This window comes from Sabethes cyaneus, chromosome 3, assembly GCF_943734655.1.
Source record: "Sabethes cyaneus chromosome 3, idSabCyanKW18_F2, whole genome shotgun sequence".
Lineage (NCBI taxonomy): Eukaryota > Metazoa > Arthropoda > Insecta > Diptera > Culicidae > Sabethes > Sabethes cyaneus.
In genome coordinates, this window is record NC_071355.1 from 31,580,845 (window position 1) to 31,604,020 (window position 23,176).

The window sequence follows — 23,176 nt, forward strand, 5'->3', positions numbered from 1 at the left end:
AATCTAGTCAATTCGTCTGCTTTGCCGATGACATGGATATTATCGGCAGAACATCTGTGGCGGTGGCTGAACAGTACACCAGACTAAAGCGCGAAGCAGAAAAGATTGGGTTAAAGGTAAATACGTCTAAAACAAAGTACATGCTGGCCAGCGGAACCGAGGCCGAACGACACCGCTTGGGCAGTAGTATATTGATCGACGGCGATGAGTTTGAGGTAGTCGATGAATTTGTCTACCTTGGCTCACTGGTAACGGCGGACAATGATACCAGCCGTGAGATTCGGAGGCGTATTATCAGCGGAAGTCGTGCTTACTATGGGCTCCACAAGCAATTGCGGTCGAGCAGACTAAGTCCCCGTACAAAGTGCACCCTGTACAAGACGCTTATTAGACCGGTTGTTCTCTACGGGCATGAAACATGGACAATGCTCGAGGAGGACCTGCGGGTGCTCGGAGTTTTCGAACGACGAGTGCTAAGAACGATCTTCGGCGGCGTACAGGAGAACGGAGTATGGAGGCGGAGGATGAACCATGAACTCGCACAGCTCTATGGCGAACCCAGCATCCAGAAGGTGGCTAAAGCTGGACGGATGCGATGGGCAGGGCATGTTGCAAGAATGCCGGCAACTGCCCTGCAAAGATGGTGTTCGCCTCAAATCCGGTAGGAACAAGACGACCAGGAGCGCAGCGAGCAAGATGGTTAGACCAGGTGGAGCGAGATCTGGCGGAGAGTACTCGGTGTCCGAGGAATTGGAGAGCGGTAGCCCTCAACCGAGTTACATGGAGAAATTTTGTTCAACAGGCTTTGTCTTAGGACGGCAAGCCACCTAAGTAAGTAAGTAAGTATATTTCTCCGGAACAACATGGATTTATGCCCGGCCGCTCAGTTACCACCAACTTGCTGGAGTTCACATCGACTTGCATTACACACCTCGAAAACAAAGCCCAGGTTGACGTCATATACACCGATCTGAAAGCTGCTTTCGATCGAATTGATCATGCAATCCTGTTGTGTAAATTAAAACGCCTGGGAGTATCTGATGATATGACCCGTTGGCTGCAATCTTATCTGGTTGGTAGAACACTTCGTGTACGATTGGATACGCATACATCGGAACTAGAGATGGTCGGGTAGCGGAAAATTTACCCGAAACCCGCACCCGTACCCGTACCCGCCGGGTACGGGTCGGGTTCGGGTATTGAAAAAAAATAATTTGCGGGTTCGGGTCGGGTACGGGTTTGGTTTTGAAACCGGGTACGGGTCGGGTCGGGTCTATTAACCTCGTTTAACACTAAAGATTGTCGGGTATCCGGACCCGTACCCGTGCCCGACGGGTTGCGGTCGGGTTCGGGTATCAAAAAAAATAAACTTGCGGGTTCGGGTCGGGCACGGGTTTTTATTTTTTTTCCTAATCGGGTACGGGTCGGGTTCGGGTATTCAAATTTTCATACCCGACCATCTCTAATCGGAACCATTCGTAAATGCATCCGGTGCACCTCAGGGTAGCAACTTGGGCCCGCTACTATTTATTCTATATATCAATGACATTGTACTCATGCTTGACTCAGGTTACAAGTTAGCATATGCAGATGATTTGAAGATGTTTTACGAAGTTCGTTCACCTGATGATTGCAGGCACCTATAAGAACTTGTGGATAGCATCGTTAACTGGTGCAGACGAAATCGACTTACGATTAGCATTCCAAAATGTGTCGTCATGACGTACAACCGCAATCGTTTCCCTATTATATTTGACTATAGAATCGATGGTGTTGTACTACAAAGGGCAGACCAAGTGAGCGATCTAGGCGTGGTTTTGGATAAAAATTGTCATTCGATCAGCATCGAGCTGCGATAGTTGCCAAAGCGAATCGGCAACTAGGATTTTTATCTAAGCTCTCTAGAGACTTTACGGAGCCTTATTGCCTAAAATCGCTGTATTGTGCACTAGTTCGACCAATCCTCGAAAATGCTTCTTTGGTTTGGTATCCTTATGGACTCTACGGCTAGAACGTGTACAGAAACGGTTTATTCGTCTTGCTCTCAGGAACCTGCCATGGAACGACCCCGTAAATCTGCCGCCGTATGGCGATCGCTGCCGGTTGTTGCACTTGGATACGCTTGAAACACGACACAAGATTCAACAAGCAACTTTTGTAGCAAAATTACTCAATGGAAATCTCGATGCTCCATGGCTGCTATCGTCATTGAATTTTCGAGCACAGCAGAGACCTACGAGGTTAACAGCGTTACTACAGCACAGCTTTCATCGCACCTCCTATGGGCTAAATGAGCCGATCACATCCATGATCCGCACTTTCAGCATGGCCGAAGAATTGTTTGAGTTCGGTGAACCAGCACGCATTTTTAACAATAGACTAAAAAGATGTTCTGTTTTTAGTTTTAATTCTACTTAATTAAGTTCATTAAAGCCACTAGGCTGGATGGAAAAAAGATTAATAAATAAATTGTCTTCGCGGCAATACTTCACAGTTGACCTGGCCGATTAAACATTTGCCTCACATATCACTGATATTATGCAAATGTTAATGAAGACAAGAAAATAATTTGAAATATTTCTATAAATAGAAATAATTAAAATTATTTCCAGGAATCCTTAATTGCGGCTGTGATGGTATTAATAAGACTAAGAATAAGGATGATCTGTCAACCTTACATTGTTGAGATAGCTGCTGGACAAGCTGCTGCTATTCTTTGAACAAGGGGAAGGTGTGTTGTATAAGTTGCATCATATACCTCAGAGCCAAACGACTATCGATTTATGACTTCTTCCGAGATATACTAATTATATAGCAAAGCAAAGCCTAGGTGCTACATTCCGTTATCGAAACTTGACCTTCTGTTTTTATACGACAGACTTCGCAGCCAGCTGTTAGAGTACAGGACAATGGCAGGGCCAGTTGCTACGATCCTATTGGCTCTAACAGCCTCTCCCAGCCGAGATTCGAACATACGACGACTGGCTTATTAGGCCAGCATCATACCTCGACGCCAACTGGGACGCACTAATCATATAAATCATATTTTAAAAAAATCTTTCGAATACAGCTATTTTTATTTATATCAATTTATTTGTATGGAATTCAACGGAAACTATTTCTCTTTTCTTTGCACCAGTCCGTTCTCCGTACGAATTTGTTCCTCCTGTTCCGGTGTAAAATCATTTTTAATGTTGAAAGTCTGCCGAATCTCCTCCGGTGTTTTACCCTTGATCATATTCGCCACCGTTTTACAAGCAATACCCAAAAGAGCCTTGATATCCAGATAGTTGGCGGCCAAAATCAGCTCGAACAGAGTACCCTGGTCGACGCGGAGGAAGTCCTGATCCCACTGGCAGATATCGTCCGACCGTTTCTCACCCTCATCTTCAATCGGTGCCGGATCATCCTTGTGGTAGGTGGCCCACTCGAGTACCTTCCGAAGTGTTGCGCCGGCCACGTTCGCCAGCGGAACGAGGTCCCCAGTCTCAGCAATACTCAGACCAATCATGGTTCTCAACGTTCCAGAACATTTGACGATTTCAACGGTTGTATCGAAAATCTCTCCATCCGAGGATTGCAGTTTAATGGAATTACTGGCCATTGCTGGTTATTTTGTTAGTTTGTCTTGTCAACTTTAAATAACAAATAATGAAATTGTTGTTGTTTCCAACGGAACTGATGCTCTTCAACGAATGTCAGCGAATTTTATAAGGCGAAAAGACTGGCTTACCGATGAATTACAAGAGGTAATTCCTTTACCTATCAAATGAGAAATCTGTGTTGGTGCCAATTGAAATTACCTATTCAAGCTTTTAGGTAGTCGAAGAAGGAGCGCAGGTAATATGGTAGGTAGAATAAATATTACCTACAATATTTGTGAATTATTTTTTTTTTGTGCAGGAACTTTAGTTTTTCTGAATGTTTGATTTTTTATGTAAAAAACTCATAGTTAACAAAAAATAAAACAAAATGAATAGAGGTCTCGTTGGATTTTTCCCTCTTTCATCAAAAGCAAAAAAAGTAAATTATGGGGCATGAATATTTTCTTGCTAAGTGAGGAGGAAATTGGCGATGCTGACACGGTCGGTCAAATCCCAGGAATTTCTGCTTAGGTGGTTTCTAATATTTTTTCAAAAAACTAAGTCAAGCCATCTTTGAAACTGATTTAGTGATAAACCTTATCTTCAAGTGATAAATGAATCGAACAGTGATGTTTATAAATTACCTTGCAAGATACCTTATAAATTTGATTTGGATCCGATCAATCAGTATCGAACAGTATCAATTGTTCGTCTAATATAGTTGGAAAAGGCGTCCAGGGTAAAAATATAGGACCATTTCGTTATCTGCTGTACGTTAACGATTTTTACTTATAATACAGCATAATTTTACCCAAGTAGAAATTCTGTCACTGCAGTGTCTGGGATGGACTTTTATAAAGAGTTATTTGGTGGTGAGGGTGAGCGATAATTAAAAAAAAACTACAACATAATTATTGCTCCCAGAATTTTACCCCTTAAGCCCCTAGCACTTAACGATCAGCTTCCTTCAGCGTCCATGATTCATGTCCGTAAAGAGTCGCCGAAAGAATCAATGTTCAGTACAGCGCCAGTGTTGTGCGAATTTGCAAACTACGGTGCTTCAGCTGCCGTAATCCGTAGGCTATGTAATCCGGAGAAAACCCGATTTGTCATATGTCACGGGCGTGCCGAGGTATATGAATTCCTCTACTAGTTTATATCGTTCCTTATCCAGCTCACTCTCGGCATCAACACCATTTGTACCGCCACGTTCCCTGTCAACAACCTTGTACATCGTTTTGACAATATTAATGGTCAGTCCCAATTTCGCTGGTTCCAATTTAAAAGGCCCAAAGGTCTCTTCCACCACTCTGTGGTTGATACCGATGATATCGACGTAACCCGCAAAACCAAGAATCATGCGAGATACCGCGTGGATATCCTATCCACGTTTGCTCTTCGTATTCCACCTTCAAATGCAATGTTGAATAGCGAGAGATGATGATTTTGACCCATTTAGCGTCGCACGAATCAGCTTAACAAGTTTCATTGGAAACTCTAGCGTTACCTGCCACGGCTCGTTTCGTTGGACTGAATCGTACGTCGCCTTAAAATCCACAAACAGTTAACGAGTCTGAAGTTTACACATGCGGAACCTGTTTAGTAACTGATAACTAGGGTAAATACCTGATCGGTAGTGGAATGACCCTTACGGAAAACTGTTCGGTACTCGTCAACGAAGCGCTCCGCTAACGGTCTCAATCTACAGAACAGGACGCGGGAGAGAACCTTATAGGCAAAATTGAACAATTAGCATAGAGGTTTGTCGGGCCTTACAGGACTTCCCCCTATCAACCGATTTCGTCGGACTGCGTTCATTGATTGTCTCCGTCATCCGACGCATTAGGGAATCTAATCTGCTATCGTTAAATGAGACTTAATCGACAAACTTAGTCTTTTGATTGATCAACTTTTTTTCGTTTGTTCCTTAGGTCTGCTATAATTTATAGCTAACTTAGTCAGGTTTAGACGATCGATTAAACATACCAACGAATCAGCACATTCTCCCATTAAGCTCGCATAACAGTTGTTGCCAGAATCGGGCAATTAGTGCAAACCAAATCGGATGATTCTGTCTACTAAATAGGGTGAAAGTAAGGGAGGTCTTGCAGAAATATCGCGAGTATAACGTGTTCACGCATCACATATTTATTGATTTCAAAGCAGCATACGATACAGTCGATCGAGACCAGCTATGGCAGATAATGGCCGGACACGGTGGTCCGGATAAACTGACACGACTGATCAGTTCTGACATTGGATCGAGTGATGTATTGCGTCCACATCGCGGGACACTCTCGAATTCCTTTGAGACGCGGACCCCCCGCGTCTTGAGGGGGTGATCCAATGAGCGAGCATCGAATCGAGTGGCATGATTTTCACCAAGGGTAGCCAACACCTAGGCTTTGCAGATGACTTTTATATCCTCAATATTTTTTGAAACGATGGTTCTACAATTGATGAAGGGACGGTAGGGGAAAGAAATGAAAAATTTTTGTGAAGGAGGGGAAGAGCGGAAAGGAAAGAAGGGGGGGATATTGGTGGCTACGCTCGACAAGTAGTCATTTTGACTCCTACCTTTTGTCCAATTTCGTATTTAGCGTAGCGTATTTTTTCATATTGAGTGTGACATCTTGACCGTAGTGTTCCTCATCCAGCCACGCCCGTGACATATGACAAAGCTGTAAACAGCGAAGAAAAATAACGAATTACAGTTGCAAAGCGGGTTTTCTTCGGATTACATAGCCTACGAATTACGGCAGCAGACACTGATGAAGTCGTAGGCGAAATACGTATCTGTCACGAATAAATATGCATAGTAGAATTTAATTGGAAAAGTTTTCTTCTGCGCAGTTAAAACATTTTTATGATTCTTCTGCTATTATAAGTACTTTAGACTTGTATTAACAACGTTGATAGCAGCAACGTGTAGTGCTACAGTCTATAATATCTGGTAAAAAATGAGTATTAAAAGTCGACCAACAATCGCGTTTATTTTTCGTTTTGTAAACTTATCAACGGTGCCTAATTCTGCGCACCTCCTTGCCTGTGTTCCTAATTCTGCGCAGGTTTGTTCCTAATTCTGCGCACCAAGAAAGAGCATAAAATTTCCAATCAAAAGTGAACAAATTAATAGCATTTGCTTTACCCAGATTGTTTTGGAAAGCAAAAATGTAGCGTGACGTTACAACGCGCTAGAAATTCGTCTTTTTTTGGTTCTTCTGTTGAATAACATGCAAATTCGGCTCTCTTTCAAATATTATCTAAAGACTTTGATTTGATAAGGAATAAATTCTGAACAACTTGCCATTTTCAGAATTCCGATAATTAGTGAAGTTAATTTTTAAACAGCTTTTACTTTTCGTGACGTTACAACGCTCTGCTTTACACAGAGAGGGTCGTAACTCCGTTTTAACGTCACGAAAAATCTGTTCAGTTAATATTCGTTAATTATCGCTATTGCTGCCTTCTATACATAAGGGATAATCCATAAACGTGTTGTTAATTTGTCTTTCACTATTTTGCCTACGTAATTGTGGGGTTGTTCCTAAATTACGTCGCGCAGTGGGAGGGTTTCTAAGAAAGTGAGACATAAGTAATAGCATCGAATCCTTAAGACATAGCATAATAGTTGCTTCAGAAAAATTTCTTCATTTAAAAAGCACTTTCTAGTGATGAAAAAATATTCGGTTATTAGGGTGTCCTCAAGCAGATACAAAAAATATTTTCTCTATTTTACGTCAGAAATGATTGCTGTCTACAGAAAATTTGTAAAACATCTAATTTTAAGAAACTTTGTTGAATACTGAAGATTTCTATTTCTTACATGAAAAAAGTTATAGAGCCAAACTCTTAGGGATACCTTTCAAAATAGTTTTTTTTATCTATCTCTTTAATAACGATTCGTTTGCCTTGCAAATGTTCTAAGAAATTGGTAATCTAGTTAAATTGCACATTTTTGTCGAAGATAGTAGAGCTCTATCTTTTTCCCTTCAGAAGCAATCACTGGCTTTGTTATTTTTCCATGTACCCTTAAGGGGGTGTATCTCGGGGGAGAGCAGCTATGCGCAGCTAATCTCACTTGTTTTGCGTGAGTCAATTTATGCTGTATTCCACCATGTACAACTTACGGTAGAACACTTTGAAAATCTAAAAAAAAGTTATTATGAAGGCAACCGTAGGTGAACATGTAAAAATAAAAGAAACAAGGAATAGCTCCTAAAGGGAAAAAGATAGATCTTTACTATCTTCGACGAAAATGTGCAATTTAAATCGATTACCAATTTCTTAGAACATCTAAAAGGCGAAAGAAGCGTTATTAAAGAGCTAGATCGAAGAAAAAAACTGTTTTTAAGAATGTCCTTAAGAGATTGGCTCTATAACTTTTTTCATGTAAGAAATAAAAATTTTCAGTGTTCAACGAAGATTCCTAAAATTAGTTTTTCTACAAATTTTCTGTAGACAGCAATCATTTCTGACTTAAAATAGAGCGAAAACGAAAAAAGTACATCTTTTTCGTGACGTTACAACGCCAAAAAAAATTGCCCTATTTCATCTACTTGAATTCAAAATAACTGCAAAATTACATCCAAACTATTTTTGGAATGGATTCTGCCTGCCTATTCCTTTGTAAGTTGGTCGAAAACAAGTGATATTATGAAATGTCTTAGTGCACTGTAGCAGCATTTTTAAAAATATCACGAAAAACCATTTATTTTTTGTAAATTTCATTTATTTTCGATACACGTTTTATATAACTTCCGAAAATGCTAGAATACCAGTTATAGCAGTTTTGAAAGGTTCAAACATTGCCCAATCATGGAAAAATAATCAACAATCAACAATGCTAAAAGCAACTTTTAAAAAATGTCTGGTTGGTATACCGGCCCGCGGAATGTGTCTTTTATTTGCTAAGTGTCATTTGCTAAGAGGTGAGCACGGCATTATTGCAACTCCTTAAATTTACAATCAATTCTCTTGTATTTATCGGATCGAAATCAAATTCATAAGGTACTTTATAAGGCAATTTATAAACACAACTGTCCGATTAATTTATCACTAAATCAGTTTCAAAGATGGCTTGACTAAGTTTTTTGAAAAAAATATTAGAAACCACTTAAGCAGAAATTTCCATAAACCTGGTAGGGGAAACAAGGGAGACTTGATCCTCATTTTGTTTTACGTATATTTCTCAAAAGTCCACTAGAAAAAAAACCTGGGTTTTCAATTTTTCGGCAGTTTACAATACAGCTTACTACCTACAATTTATCAGTTAGTGATACGTAGCGCTAAACAAAAGATGTGGGATATTTTGGAGAGTACAGAAAATTGTACATATTCAACATATGCGGGAGACTTGATCCCCAGTTTAGGCACAATTGATTCATTTACAAATAAGGTACCCCGGGGCAAGTGGGAATACGGGGTAAGTGGGAACGGAGCTCATAACTCTCTTCAACCTCATTTTCTCCAACCGAACTTTTCTAGAAATGAAAGATACAACTCAAACGCATGTATTAAAATTATAGATTATTTATAACAGGCATTCCAAACATCAAAATTGGACTTTCAATTTGAGCGTTATTTTCAATTTGCGTTGTAAATTTGCTTTTTATAAACGATATTTTGGCCACAGGCTTTACGTAAAAGTACGTGTTTTTCTAAGAGTAGGTAAACATAATGAGTGTATTAACAAATTACACCCGAAAATTAGTTGTTTAATTTGACAAACGGCATTAAAAAAATGGGTCGAAATAAGGTCGGCACTTCCAAGCACCCGGGGCAAGTGGGACCTATTAAAAATAAAGTGTTTCAGCACAAAACTTCCTGTCTTAATACATTTTTTAGATGACTATCGAACATTTTCAGTTCAATTACATAATATTTATACCAGTAAAGCTTTAAAATAAAACCGAAAAAGACTAAACCAAGGGCCCCAAAAAAGAAGCCCACATGCACAGCTTGTGAGGGAACAAACAGTTTGGTCATATTTTGGTTACACTTAAACGATGTTAATTGAATTTGGAAAGTCAAATTTGATATAATTAAGCAAATCTGCAACTGGAATTGAAACAATAAAGTGCTGTGGTTATTAAAACGTAACTATCTCTTACTTATGAGTAGCTCTACCGAATTGGGCATGGTAGAACAAACAGATCATAATCGTAATTTCGAGCTATTAAACAATGGTTAATCCTAAATTACGTCTCGCAAGAATTGGATACAACGACATATTCAACTACATTTCATTACAATAATGCTTTACAGCGTAATTGCTCACGATCTGTATTTTATATAAATTATAAAGTCGCCCGTTGTGATCTGATTTTGTTACGCTATTTTTGAATGAACCTTTCGTACAAATATTCGCTCCAAAAACTTCAGTACAAATATTGTTTTTGATTGCTTCTTGCAATGCTTTAACATTGCTGTATATTAGCTTACACAATTTACTATTATTTTATGCTTTTTAATCATATTTGAATATAGGTCCCACTTGCCCCGGTAAATGGGGCAAGTGGGACCTATCGCCATAATTTTGAAAATTCTCCTCCAGATTCATTTCATGTAAATTGATAGGCCTTTTTCGTAATTAATCCTTCGAAGTGATACCACTGAAGAGTTTCTGTGCTAAAAGAATTTTGAAATAATCATAGGTATAGCAAACACAGTGGAATAAACCCAAACTATGCATTTTTTAGGTCCCACTTGCCCCGGTGTACCCTATATATATTTTTAAAGCTCAACTTTCATTTGGAAGTTTTATTAAAATAGGCCTAGTTCATGTAGTATCATTATTTAGTGTACAACAGTTTAATACAAAAGTATAAAAAGTATTTTGAAATCGTTATGTGCATCGATCTGTAAAAGTATAGCTTTGGACATCTTTTATAATTTGCGACGAGAACTTTTTCGTTGGGTTTTAATTTTTAAAGCATTATGTTTTTCCAGTTTAATAATCAGCCTCCAGCTTCAATTTCGTTGGTGCATCTGGAAGGATGTTTATCTCCTCCCCAAGTAACAATTTAGGTTTTATTACATTCTTATGATGGCCAAAATTGGTCTTGAAAACTGTAATAAGAGTACAATAAGAATCTAATTGTTGCTTGGGTCGTTTTCTTACTCTTCGCATATTTTTACGTGGTAATGCCTTTGGAAATGGTTTTATATCTACAGATGTTTTGGTAATTGTATTGTTCGGAATCATCGATTTTGGTACCTGATTAATAGAATTCTTCAAAGAAGATGAGTTGTTTTGTTCAAATGAATTCTTTGTCCGAGCGGTCTTTCGTCTTCCTTGGAAAATGCACGGGTTGCTCCTCCGTAGTCCGGTTGGTAAATGATCTTTTCAGAAGCATTTTTTCGTTTTCTCACATATCGCTTAAGTGTCATTACATTCAAATTGAACATTTTTGCGGCTGTTCTGACCGGATCTCCGAACTATTCGTAATTTTTACATCACGAATGTTTACGATATGGAGAATTGTTCATTTTATTATTTTCGACATAATGGCCTCCAAGCTGTTCATTTCCTAACAAACGGATCAAGTGTCAGTGAAATTGTACGTTCTTACGTTCGCCAGTAAAGTGCTGTTGTGCCTATATCGGGCTTTCAAAACGCTTTTTCTCGTGCTGAAATACGTTTTTTAATAATTCCGTAATTATCTACATGTAGCTGAAATATTCAGTGTTCTGTTCGTTATAAAATATTACTGCTACCTCTGGACATAAGAGAATTAATCGTCAAATAAATATTCTTATATCGACGATACCAGTACCACAATTTGTGCTTCTGTGCTTTGTGTGCCACCTGAAGTTGGGTAAAGGGCGCCGCCGCGCCGTACGGCGCGCGCTACACAATGACGACGGTGATATGCAGTGCTTGTGTGCAAAAAATCTCCTCTGAAAATGACCGTGTCTATTGTTTTGGTGGATGTGACCAGATCCTTCACCAGAAATGTGCGAATTTAAGTGCCACCGGAGCAAAAGCAATGCTAGAAAACTCTGCTTTAAAATACATTTGCCATGGATGTCGTAGAAAACAAACCTCTTTAAATGATTTAGCAAAAAAATGCTCGGAAGTGATGGATCAAATAAAATCGCTCACTAGTGTTGTTGCCAACTTTGACTCAAAGTTAAAGAGTGAAATCGAATGCTTTGATAAACGTTTGTCCAGCCAGGTTACTGACATAATTAACAACAGTCTTGCTCAGTTTAAAGCGAACAATCTGGCTAGCAACCCATCAATTACGGTCACACCGATTAACGGCAATTCATCTTATGCCGATGTTACCCGTGTAGCACAAAATACCACGTCATACGATCTAGAAGTCGGTCAACTTCGCTCAGGTAAAAGACGTATTCCATCCAGCTCACAAAAGTCTCCGTTGGTTCAGCCCAGCAAACAACAACCTCAGTCTACTTCATCTGCTGTGAACAATAAATTGCCCGTTTCTAAAACCAAAACAGTGAGCGATTTGGAGCAGACTATTTCGTTTAAGCCACTGAAAGACCAAACAGCAGATGCAACCAAACGTGACATTTGTAATAAGCTGGACCCTATTGAATTTGCTGTTAAAAGTCTACGATGCAAAGATAACGGTGAGGTTATCGTAAGATGTGATTGCAAAGAGTCCGCTGAAAGAATGGTTGTTACTGCCAAAAACCGACTAGCCAATAATTACACTATTAGCATTGAATTGCCGCTTAAGCCGAGAGTAAAAATCGTTGGGCTTTCCGATGAAATATCTAAAGAGGATTTGGTCATGAAACTAAAGAAGCAGAATAATTTATCTAGCACTGCAGATTTGAAAATCATTCGCTTCCAAAACAATGATAAGCAGTCTATTCCCGTCACGGTTATCGTTGAAACTGATCCGAATGCTTTTGCACACTTGATCAATCTGAAATATGTTAACATTGGTTGGGACCGATGCAAGGTTACTGAGCATGTTAATGTTTTACGTTGCTTTAACTGCTCAGAATATGGCCACAAATCATCAGAATGTACTAATCTGATTTGCTGTCCCATATGTGGTGAATCGCATAATGCAAAAGATTGCCGAGCTGGTTTCCAAAAATGCGTAAACTGTTGTAAATTTAACACTCTGCACAAGCTTACTGCTGATAATATGCTAGACACTTGTCACTCGGCCTGGAGCACGGTGTGCTCTCTCTATCAGAAGCGTTTGCGTAAAGCACGTTCGAGGATTGATTTTTCTGCATAGCAACTATTACCGATCGCTGACAAGTTACATGTATGTAACGCAATGGACCGAACATCTGGATATGCACATTCTGACGCTTACACTGGCGGCTTCGAGCTTGGATTCCGGTCTGGTGACGCAAAAACAACTCAGCTGCTCCCGGTAACATCATTCGATTCAGCATTAACTATCACTCTTGAAGGTAAAAACACTAGTATATGTCCATCCGAAGCGATGGATGATACTACACACCGTAATCGCCAAACATCTTTCCAGTCGAATATCCCAGGCATTGACGACCCCAATTCGCATCCGCGGAATTTAGGAGAAAATCATTTGGTTGATTGTAGACCTGCAAATATGGATGTTCCTGCTTGTGATCTTCGCATCTATCATCAAAACACTAGAGGGCTTCGTACCAAGGTTGACAACTTCTTTTTGGCTATACTGGATGCTCAATACGATGTAATTGTTCTTACCGAGACATGGTTGAATGAGCAGTTTCTCTCAACCCAGCTCTTCGGCCATCGGTACACAGTGTATCGTAGGGATCGTGATGTAAAGGCGACAGGGAAAAAAAGAGGTGGAGGAGTTCTCATTGCAGTATCAAATAAGCTGGGCTCAAAGTGCGTATCTGTATCTATTGATGCCGATCTAGAGTATTTATGGGTGCGTATTTTTACTGTTATTGCCAATGTCTGTATAGGGGTAGTTTACTTGCCGCCTGAATATGCTATCGATCATAACTACATAGAGCGATATGTTGAAAGCGTACGCCAAATTGTCGATTCCTTGGAAATTCACGATCTTCATTTGCTATTTGGGGATTTTAACCAGCCTAATCTGGTTTGGAAAGAAGGTATTACTGGCTATTTATTTGCCCATCCAACCGAATCGTCATTCAGTAGATCCAGCTCCATTCTTATTGATGGCATGTCGCTACTCAACATGAAGCAACTGAATCACATCGTTAATTGTAGAAATCGCATTCTTGATTTAGTGTTTGCCAATGAAAATGCTTTAGAAGAGTGTAGTATCAGTGAAGTTGTTGAACCACTTATTGAACTGGACCCGTACCACCCTGCTCTACTCGTTTCACTGCGCTGTTCCGTTCCTGTCTCTCTTACCGAGCCAATTGAGAATGCTCAGTTTGATTTTCGAAGGACTGATTTTGCTGTTTTGCGCCGTGCGATCGCACAAGTTGAATGGGTGCCTTTATACAATGCCGTGAATGTCGATGAAGCAGTATCTTACCTGAATAATACACTGCGAGCACTATTTATCCTACATGTTCCCAAGCCTCGACCAAAACCTAACCCTGCTTGGTCAAACCGTCGTTTACGCGAATTAAAAAGTGGACGTGCGAGAGCTCTTCGACACTACTCGAATAATCGGAACCCGTACACGAAAAGAGAGTTTGTACTCGCAAGCAATGCTTATAGAGACTATAATCGTCAACTATATTCCCTACATGTTCAGCGAACTCAAAATGACTTGAAACGCAACCCCAAAAGTTTTTGGTCATTTGTGAACGGGAAACGAAAAACACTAGGTCTGCCATCGGTAATGTCTAACAACGATGATTTGGCGAGCTCTCCGCGTGAAATTTGTGAATTGTTTGCCGGGCACTTTGCCAGTGTATTTAAAAACGGATTTATTCCTGCACAGCAAATCGACGAGGCACTTCTGAATGTTGAACAGGGGATTTTAGAAATGCGGAATGTGACGTTTACGGAAGCAGACATTAAAAATGCGATCTACAAACTAAAATCATCGTGGCGCCCTGGACCGGATGGCATCCCACCGATTATTTTTAAAAAATGTTGTGATGCTCTTTGTGCACCTCTCACTGCTGTTTGTAACCAGTCCATATCGCAATCGACGTTCCCAGATGCCTGGAAGGAGTCCATCTTATTTCCTGTATACAAGAAGGGAGATCGTGCTGATGTGGCCAACTACCGTGGAATTACATCTCTGAGCAGTGGCTCAAAACTGCTTGAAATCCTTATAAGTAAACAGCTGATGTACGAGGCAAAACGACACATCTCTTGTGATCAGCACGGATTCTACCCTGGACGATCCACTGTCACTAATCTAGCGGAATTTACATCATATTGCGTACGAAAAATAGAAAATGGTGCTCAAATTGACACAGTGTACACTGACCTGAAAGCTGCCTTCGACCGTGTGGACCACAATCTGCTTGTAGCTAAAATAGAGCGTATGGGTGCAGCGTCGAGCTTTGTTAACTGGTTGAAATCGTACTTAGTGAATCGCCGCCTCTCAGTAAAACTAGGTAACGCATCTTCTAGCGAATTTTGCAATCGATCTGGCGTACCACAAGGAAGCAATCTCGGGCCCCTTCTGTTTTCCTTATTTTTCAACGACGTGTGTACTGTGCTTCCAAGAGGCTGTAGATTGCTCTACGCTGATGACCTGAAAATTTACGTAATGGTCAAATCATTTGAAGATTGCCAAACATTGCAAAAGCTCATTGATACCTTTGTGGAATGGTGTCGAAAGAATGAACTTTCTATTAGTGTGTGCAAGTGTTCGGTTATTTCCTTTAACCGTAAAAAAGAACCCATTACTTGGAATTATCACATCGGCAACGAGTGCTTGGAAAGGGTATATGCTGTTAAAGATCTAGGAGTGATACTCGACTCGCATCTTAACTTTCGGGAGCACTACTCCTACATTATATCCAAGGCCAATCAAAATTTGGGTTTTATATTTCGAGTGTCCAAAGAGTTCAGAGATCCGTACTGTTTACGCGCTTTGTACTATTCTATCGTTCGGTCGATCTTGGAATACGCTGCTGTAGTTTGGAGCCCTTACACTGGAATTTGGTCTTCCAGACTTGAGGCAGTTCAACGGAAATTTTTACGATACGCATTGAGACACCTTCCCTGGCAAAACCCTTCAGTGCTCCCGCCGTATCAAGACCGTTGTAAATTACTCGATATGGAAACTCTCGCCAAAAGGAGAAATATTGATAGGATACTCTTCATCAGGAAAGTTTTGCTGGGCGAATTGGACTCTCCAAATATCCTCGCTCAAATTAATATAAACGCTGCTCCACGTGCCCTTCGCAGCTCAGATTTTCTTCGGCTGGATTTTAGAAGAACTGATTACGGACAAAATGAGCCAATCAGAGCTATGTGTTGTATGTTTAATCGTGTATATAGTCACTTTGATTTTAATTGTTCTGCTAATTGTTTTCGAAATCGTTTGCAAAGTTTGAATGTAATCTAGTTAGCCTGTAGGTAGTATGTAATTTAGTATGTTTTATTCATGTAGACACTGTTGTCAGATGGATCAATGTTAATAAATAAATAAATAAATAAATAAATAAATAAATAAAAAAGAAGTATAGAGAATTATTCCGTTGCAAATCTGAGTATATTATATTTTCCTTGCAATGTAAAAATTTATTACATTACATTACATTTGAAATGTTGAATGAAATGTACAACTTTATTTTTTTCTGCATAAAAAATTGTATTTACTGAGAAACAATGAATGGATCAAGTCTCCCAAGGGATCAAGTTTACCTGGTCTTCCCTAATTCCTGGGATTTGATTGACCATGTCAGCATCGCCAGTTTACTCCTCACTTATCAAAAATTATTCATGCCCCATAATTTACTTTTTTGATTTCGATGAAAGAGGGAAAAATCCAACGAGACTATTCTATTTCTTTTGTTTAATTTTTTGTTAACTATGAGTTTTTTACATAAAAAATCAAACATTCAGAAAAACTAAAGTTCCTGCATAAAAAAAAATTCACAAATATTGTAGGTAATATTTATTCTACCTACTATGTTGGTGTGCTCCTTCTTCGACTACCTAAAAGCTTGAATAGGTAATTTCAATTGGCACCAACACAGATTTCTCATTTGATAGGTAAAGGAATTACCTCTTGTAATTCCTCGGTAAGCCAGTCTTTTCGCCTTATAAAATTCGCTGACATTCGTTGAAGAGCATCAGTTTCGTTGGAAACAACAACAATTTCATTATTTGTTATTTAAAGTTGACAAGACAAACTAACAAAATAACCAGCAATGGCCAGTAATTCCATTAAACTGCAATCCTCGGATGGAGAGATTTTCGATACAACCGTTGAAATCGTCAAATGTTCTGGAACGTTGAGAACCATGATCGGTCTGAGTATTGCTGAGACTGGGGACCTCGTTCCGCTGGAGAACGTGGCCGGCGCAACACTTCGGAAGGTACTCGAGTGGGCCACCTACCACAAGGATGATCCGGCACCGATTGAAGATGAGGGTGAGAAACGGTCGGACGATATCTGCCAGTGGGATCAGGAGTTCCTCCGCGTCGACCAGGGTACTCTGTTCGAGCTGATTTTGGCCGCCAATTATCTGGATATCAAGGCTCTTTTGGATATTGCTTGTAAAACGGTGGCGAATATGATCAAGGGTAAAACACCGGAGGAGATTCGGCAGACTTTCAACATTAAAAATGATTTTACACCGGAACAGGAGGAACAAATTCGTACGGAGAACGACTGGTGCGAAGAAATGAAATAGTTTCCGTTGAATTCCATACAAATAAATTGATATAAATAAAAATGGCTGTATTCGAAAGATAATTCTTTTATTTAGATATGATTTTCAGTATATGACTATCTCGGAAGAAGTCATAAATCCATAGTCTTTTTTGAATTGGTTTGGTTCTGACGGTATATGACGCAACTTGTATAATACAACACACCATCCCCCTTATTCGGAGAATAACGTAATCTTTCCAGCAGCTGTCGTATACATAGTTGATTCCTTATTTTAAGTACATATTTGTGCAGCAATACCCATGAAAAAAGTGCTTTGATATTCTAATCTTGTGTGCTGGTTTTCAGAATAATTAAGTTTCAATATGCCTACTTCTGGGGTATGGTTGTCTCAAAAATCCCCCATTTGCTTACTTTTGCTATTAGGTCTTTTTTAAAAAACGTCGTAAGACATTCCAATCAGACCTTTGTACATATTTGCAAAAATGTTCAGTTCGTCGTTTCGTCGTTTGTAAAAATAGTTTCTAAATTGATTAGTATTTACTTACCAACGTTATTATGCGCTGTACCCTTTTCTGGAGAATCATCAAACCTGTATTTTTGAATATTATTTTCGTGTATTGCCAGAATGTCACGAGAATTCCCATATTCCCATATGTCCTGCCGCTGCAGCGCGTTGCTAACTCTCGACAAATGGTTCCCTGGCAAGCAAGTATCATCCAGATGTAGCCGAGAAAGAATATTTTACAGCCTGATGGTCATTAAACTTTATATCAATTTACACTACTTTGCAGCAAAAAGAATCTTATGAAGAAGATGCTATATGACTCCAATGAATATCCTTTCATATTTCTTTTCATAATGGGCCATCTAGTATTAGCCTACAAAGATATTAGTCCTTCGTTTATATCTTTAGTTTTAATTATTGCGAAAAATTACTCAGTTTATATGAAAAAAATGCCAAATAAACCCATTAGTCTAAATGCTGCGATGAGTTTAAATTTTCCCTCAAACCGATTCACACTGAACCAAGTTTGAGGGATCTTATCGAATGTTTGACTCAGGTTTTTTTTCCTCACGACAATCATGACCGCATGGGGGTTGTCGATAGCATCGGAAAAACATAATGAGTGGTCTCGCGACGTAACGGCACGAAACGACGACTCTCAAAGGCTTGTTTTGGAGCCCGAGCGCTCATCGTCGTCGTGTTGGTGTTTATTTTCGCGAACGACCGCGATCGTGTTGACTAGTGAACGGGTGGGCAAACAGAAACATTAAAACCACTCCAATTCTCCATGTCGTGTTGTGCCATGTGTTGGCGCTGAATATTTACTCGGTCTGCTCGGTCGACCGAAGGCTGAAGGCTAACGCTGCCTAACCTAGCACCTGGTCTGGTCTGGTGTACGTCACAAAGGAAAACAACCGTGTTAGATACTTCGCAGGCAACGAGGGAAACTCCCGGACTCTCCTTCCCCACAATGAGGACATTGCTAATCGATTATGTTAAATTTTAATGGCTCATAACTGGAGCGCCAACCGTTAAGAAATAGTTGCATAAGTCAGTGTCGAACCATGTTAATGGGTTTATGCGCCGGCAGTCCGCACACGAAACGCAATAATTCACGCTAAGTAATCTCGTGTTTTTGCGGTTTTTCTTTCCGTTGTGTTTTCGTAAGATAGCCTACTTTTATGGCAGTATGGTCTTTCGCAAACTCTAGCCTTCGAGTAGGTATGCTAAATGTAGCATGAAAGGAACCTGTTGACAGATGAGATTCTACTGTGCTGATACAACTCCGATATCCGGAAAATTAAAAATAGTACCGAGGATGCGTTGTATTTTCTGCTCCGAAAAGCAAAAGCAATTACCCGCATAATCGAAAAAAAAGTTCGTGGAACCCACGAACCCCGTGGTAGTTTGTAAATATCTCTGACTGTAAACTTACAGTCATATACGAGCTGACTTAGCAAGAACAGCCAATGAGGTTGTGTAAATATTGCACTGGATTTTACAACCTACCATCTGGTGCCATGCTGCATCATTTTAGCGTTTGAATGTGTTTCAAGTTGTACTGTAATTAACACTTTTCCTGAATACCTCTGCCAACTTTTGAAACTGTCCATATGAAGTTCAAACAGTTCCAAGTTGACTGGCTAATAATTCCTTCTTAATTTTAGGGTCATACAATCTTATCTACGGTTTAATTGTTTTTTTTTTTTTGCTAATAGTTCTACTTACTTCTTACTTCCAACAGTATAGTGTATCAAGAATTCCTCTCCTCTGATACTCGATCCTGGGCTACTCGTCGCCAATTCATTGAGCGTATCGACACACGCAAGTCAGCATCAACCTGGTTGAGCCATTTAGCACGTTGCATCCCTCTATTGTTAACGAGAACGGATTTCATTGCACAGTCGTTGGGCATTCTTGCCACATGGGCGGCCCACGATAGTCTCTCGACTTTCCCCAGGTGTACGATGGGATTCTCACCAAGTAGTGTCTGCAACTAAGAGTGCAAGTGGGAGCAAACGGCTGTATTGTGCAATCCATTAGTTTATACTGACGGTATGGACTGAGGAGGAACTACCTACGGACTGGTTGGAAGGTCTCATATGCCCTATTTACAAACATGCTATCAACTCGAATTACCGAGGCATTACTGTCCTCAATTCTGCATGCAAAAGTCTCTCTCGCATTCTGTTTCTCAGACTGAGGCCATTGCAGGAAACCTTTGTTGGCGAATACCAATACGGTTTTCGAGAGGGACGCTTCACGACGGACCTTGTGACAAATCTACTTCGCATTGTTTCTACTGCAAAATTTAATGGTAAAATTTTTTCGGGAGCTCTGGGGCTCTGGGGTTTGATGACGAAATACACATCAACCTTTCGAAATGCTGCTTTTGCAACCGTGTTGAATGAGTATCTTTCGCGGTAATTAACATTATAATAATTGTCAATCAGAAGTCAGAAAGCAATTTACAGTACTTGGCACTTCATGATACAAATGAACTGGATCCAATTTTATGTTCACTAGAACCGAATGCAGGAGGATTGGTTGGATGGCCTTATTTACCCTATTTTGTGAAAGAACATCGACTCGAGCCTAAATGGGTTTTCGTAAGGGTCATTCCCGCTATTCAACCTTGCATTGGAAGCGTGGAAAGGAACGAACATACCATCACGAGATCTCACGTGATTCTTGGTTTTACGGATGACGTCGATATCATTGGTATCAACCACAGAGCAATGGAAAAGGCCTTTAGGTTTTTTAAAATTGGAAGCAGCGAGATTAGGACTGGTCATAGCCAACACTGTTAAAATGATGTACATGGTTGCGGACAGGGAACGTGGGAGTCAAAATGGTGTTCATGCCGAGGGTGAGCTGAGTGAGAAACGATATAAATTAGTGGTGGAATTTATATACCTCGGTACGCTCGTGACACGTCACAAAGATATAAACCGCGAAGTAAAATTACGAATTGCAATTACGAAAACTGAAGTCCCGTAGTTGACAATTCGCACAAAACTAGCGCTGTACTGTCCATGGTTTTATAGTTGACGTAACGACCAGCACCATGATTGTTTAGAAATCGCATTTTTATCGAAAAAAACTTTTAAAGCCATAGAGTAAGGAGGGGTAAAAGTGCGATTTATCGGTGCAGATTCCGAGTAAATTGACTACATTGGCATGCATGGGTGACTACTTCGACAGCTTGAATCTAACGTAAACTTTGGTTGCTTACGAAGCATAGTTGCTGAGTTATGTGCAAATGTTATTTTAGGACGGTTTTGATGTAATTTTTCGTTATACGGCAAATACGATATCGACAGGAGGATATTACTTGTTGAAAATTTGTGGCAGCGTTTTACATCACTCACATATCTGTTTTGAAAATACGGTGAAAAGGATTTACAAAATATATTTCGCTTTTCCATTATTTAATCAAACCCCGTCAAGCGCCTAGTGGGGTAAAAGTGCGATTCATGGACGAGGCAAAAATGTATAGCTAATTATATACAGCTTTTACAGATACTAGAAATGGAAGAGCTGCAGAAAACTGTGTGCTCTACAGATGTTGGCCGAAGGAAAACAATGTTTTTCAGCTGATGAAACAAAAAACAAATGTTTGGAAAAGTTTCGATCTGACGGAGGCTGCAATACAACAGCGCAAAATAGGAAAGGTGCAAATTGAGAATATTCCGTACCAAAACATACCACAGATTAAAAATAATATGGTTTTGTTAGATACTACTGTGCTAGTTTCATGTATTCGAGCTTCGCACTTTTGCTCTGCGGTATTCGCACTTTCGCCCCACTAGTGGGGTAAAAGTGCAAATCGGCACTTGATCAGAAGAATGAAGAATTTATTTCGCATAACACTATTATTCCAGAGGATTTATAGTAGAATATGAAGACAGTGAGTTACTGCATCACTATAAAATATATTTTGTTGTTGTCCTTCTTTATATCTCACGAAAATTGATGACAACTTCAAACATCGCACTTATGCCCCGCTCTACTCTATAACCCAAGTAACAATGCTGGTTTTATTACACACTTCTGACGGTTCTGGTGACCAAAACTGGTCATAAAAACCGTAATAAGGGTGCAATAAAACTCAAATTGTTACTTTGGAATCTTTACTGTAGATTTTTTCAACCAAAAAAATCAGTCAATTTAGTAAAGTTTATTAGTCAGAAGAGGGTTGATGAGTTTTTACGTTCATTTCTCGTTTATTGTGTTAAAAAAATGCATACGCCAGTTTATGCGAATAAACAGACTGTTTGTTGAACGTTTATTCTCATAGTTTGGCTTAAAGCTATCGATAAACCGACTACTCTGCTGGTTGATTATGCGGGGAGTTACGTCAACTAAATGCCCAACTTGCGACAAATTTCGGAAATTCAACTTGCAGACGCACCATTTGTTTATAGGCTGACTTTAAGGCGGCGTACAATTCAGTTAAATGAAATGAGCTGTGGCAAAATATGCTTGAGCATGGTTTTCCAACATAAACGATCAGCTGATACGTGCTACCCTTGGTGGACTCGTTTGTGACGTTAGATGGTTTCAAGCAAGGTGACGGACTATCGAATTTACTGTTCATTGGAAGATGCTGTTCGAATGAGTGCAGAGAAGCGGGGTACCAGAATCCCGAAACTTCATATGCTCCTAGCGTTTGCGGACTACATCGATATCATCGGTGTTAACCGTAGAGATGTGGAAGAAGCGTACACGCATCTTAAGGAGGAAGCTGCGAGAATAGAGCTTATCATAAATTCTACCAAAGCAAAGTATATGGTGACTGGTAGAGAGAGAGCATGGTAGCCCTTCGGGTGTTGGAACTAGGGTTGTTGATATTATATCGATATTTGATATTATCGATTTTCCGTCCTTAAAATATTGATATATCAAGCCGATATTGAGCAGACCGATATTATCAATATTTTGATATTTGCGGCCGATATCGGTCACGATATTGTCCTTACCGTTTGTAATAAAACACGCTGCACAACTTTTTGGCAGCCTAAAATCGCAAGCAAAAGCGACTGTGGGTGAGTTACGAATACATCTTGCTTAGTTAGCAAATAAACTATTGGTTTACTTGACAAAATAAATGAAAATTGCACTCGCGACGATTTCGTCCGCGACGGTTACAATTCATCGCGTTCGAAAGGGTGGGAAATTTATAATATTTTTATTTTTTATACGGACTTCCAATAACTGTACACAGTTGTACTTGCCAGTGAAAAGACTGTCAATCTTATTCTGTACTTCGAAGGATCTGTTTCATATCATTTAATTAACATTCATCGGAATAGAGAAATAGTATATTTGATGCTAATCCGCACGTCCCT

The 23,176-nt window shown here is 39.8% G+C and overlaps 2 protein-coding genes and 1 pseudogene across 6 annotated transcripts in view; 2 read left to right on the top strand and 1 right to left on the bottom strand.

Annotated features, from left to right (window-relative positions):
* LOC128743878 (DENN domain-containing protein Crag) overlaps positions 1–23,176 on the top strand; it is a 117,493-nt gene that overhangs the window by 43,190 nt on the left and 51,127 nt on the right. The gene's annotated exons all lie outside the window — the stretch shown is intronic.
* On the bottom strand, positions 3,106–3,604 carry LOC128739445 (S-phase kinase-associated protein 1-like; annotated as a pseudogene).
* LOC128739448 (S-phase kinase-associated protein 1-like) lies at positions 16,854–17,339 on the top strand. The gene has a single exon (XM_053834933.1). The coding sequence runs from the start codon at positions 16,854–16,856 to the stop codon at positions 17,337–17,339; it is 486 nt and encodes a 161-aa protein (XP_053690908.1).

Excerpts from the sequence above, each read along its gene's own strand:
- LOC128739448 (XM_053834933.1), top strand. The coding sequence starts at position 16,854 with ATGGCCAGTAATTCCATTAAACTGCAATCCTCGGATGGAGAGATTTTC.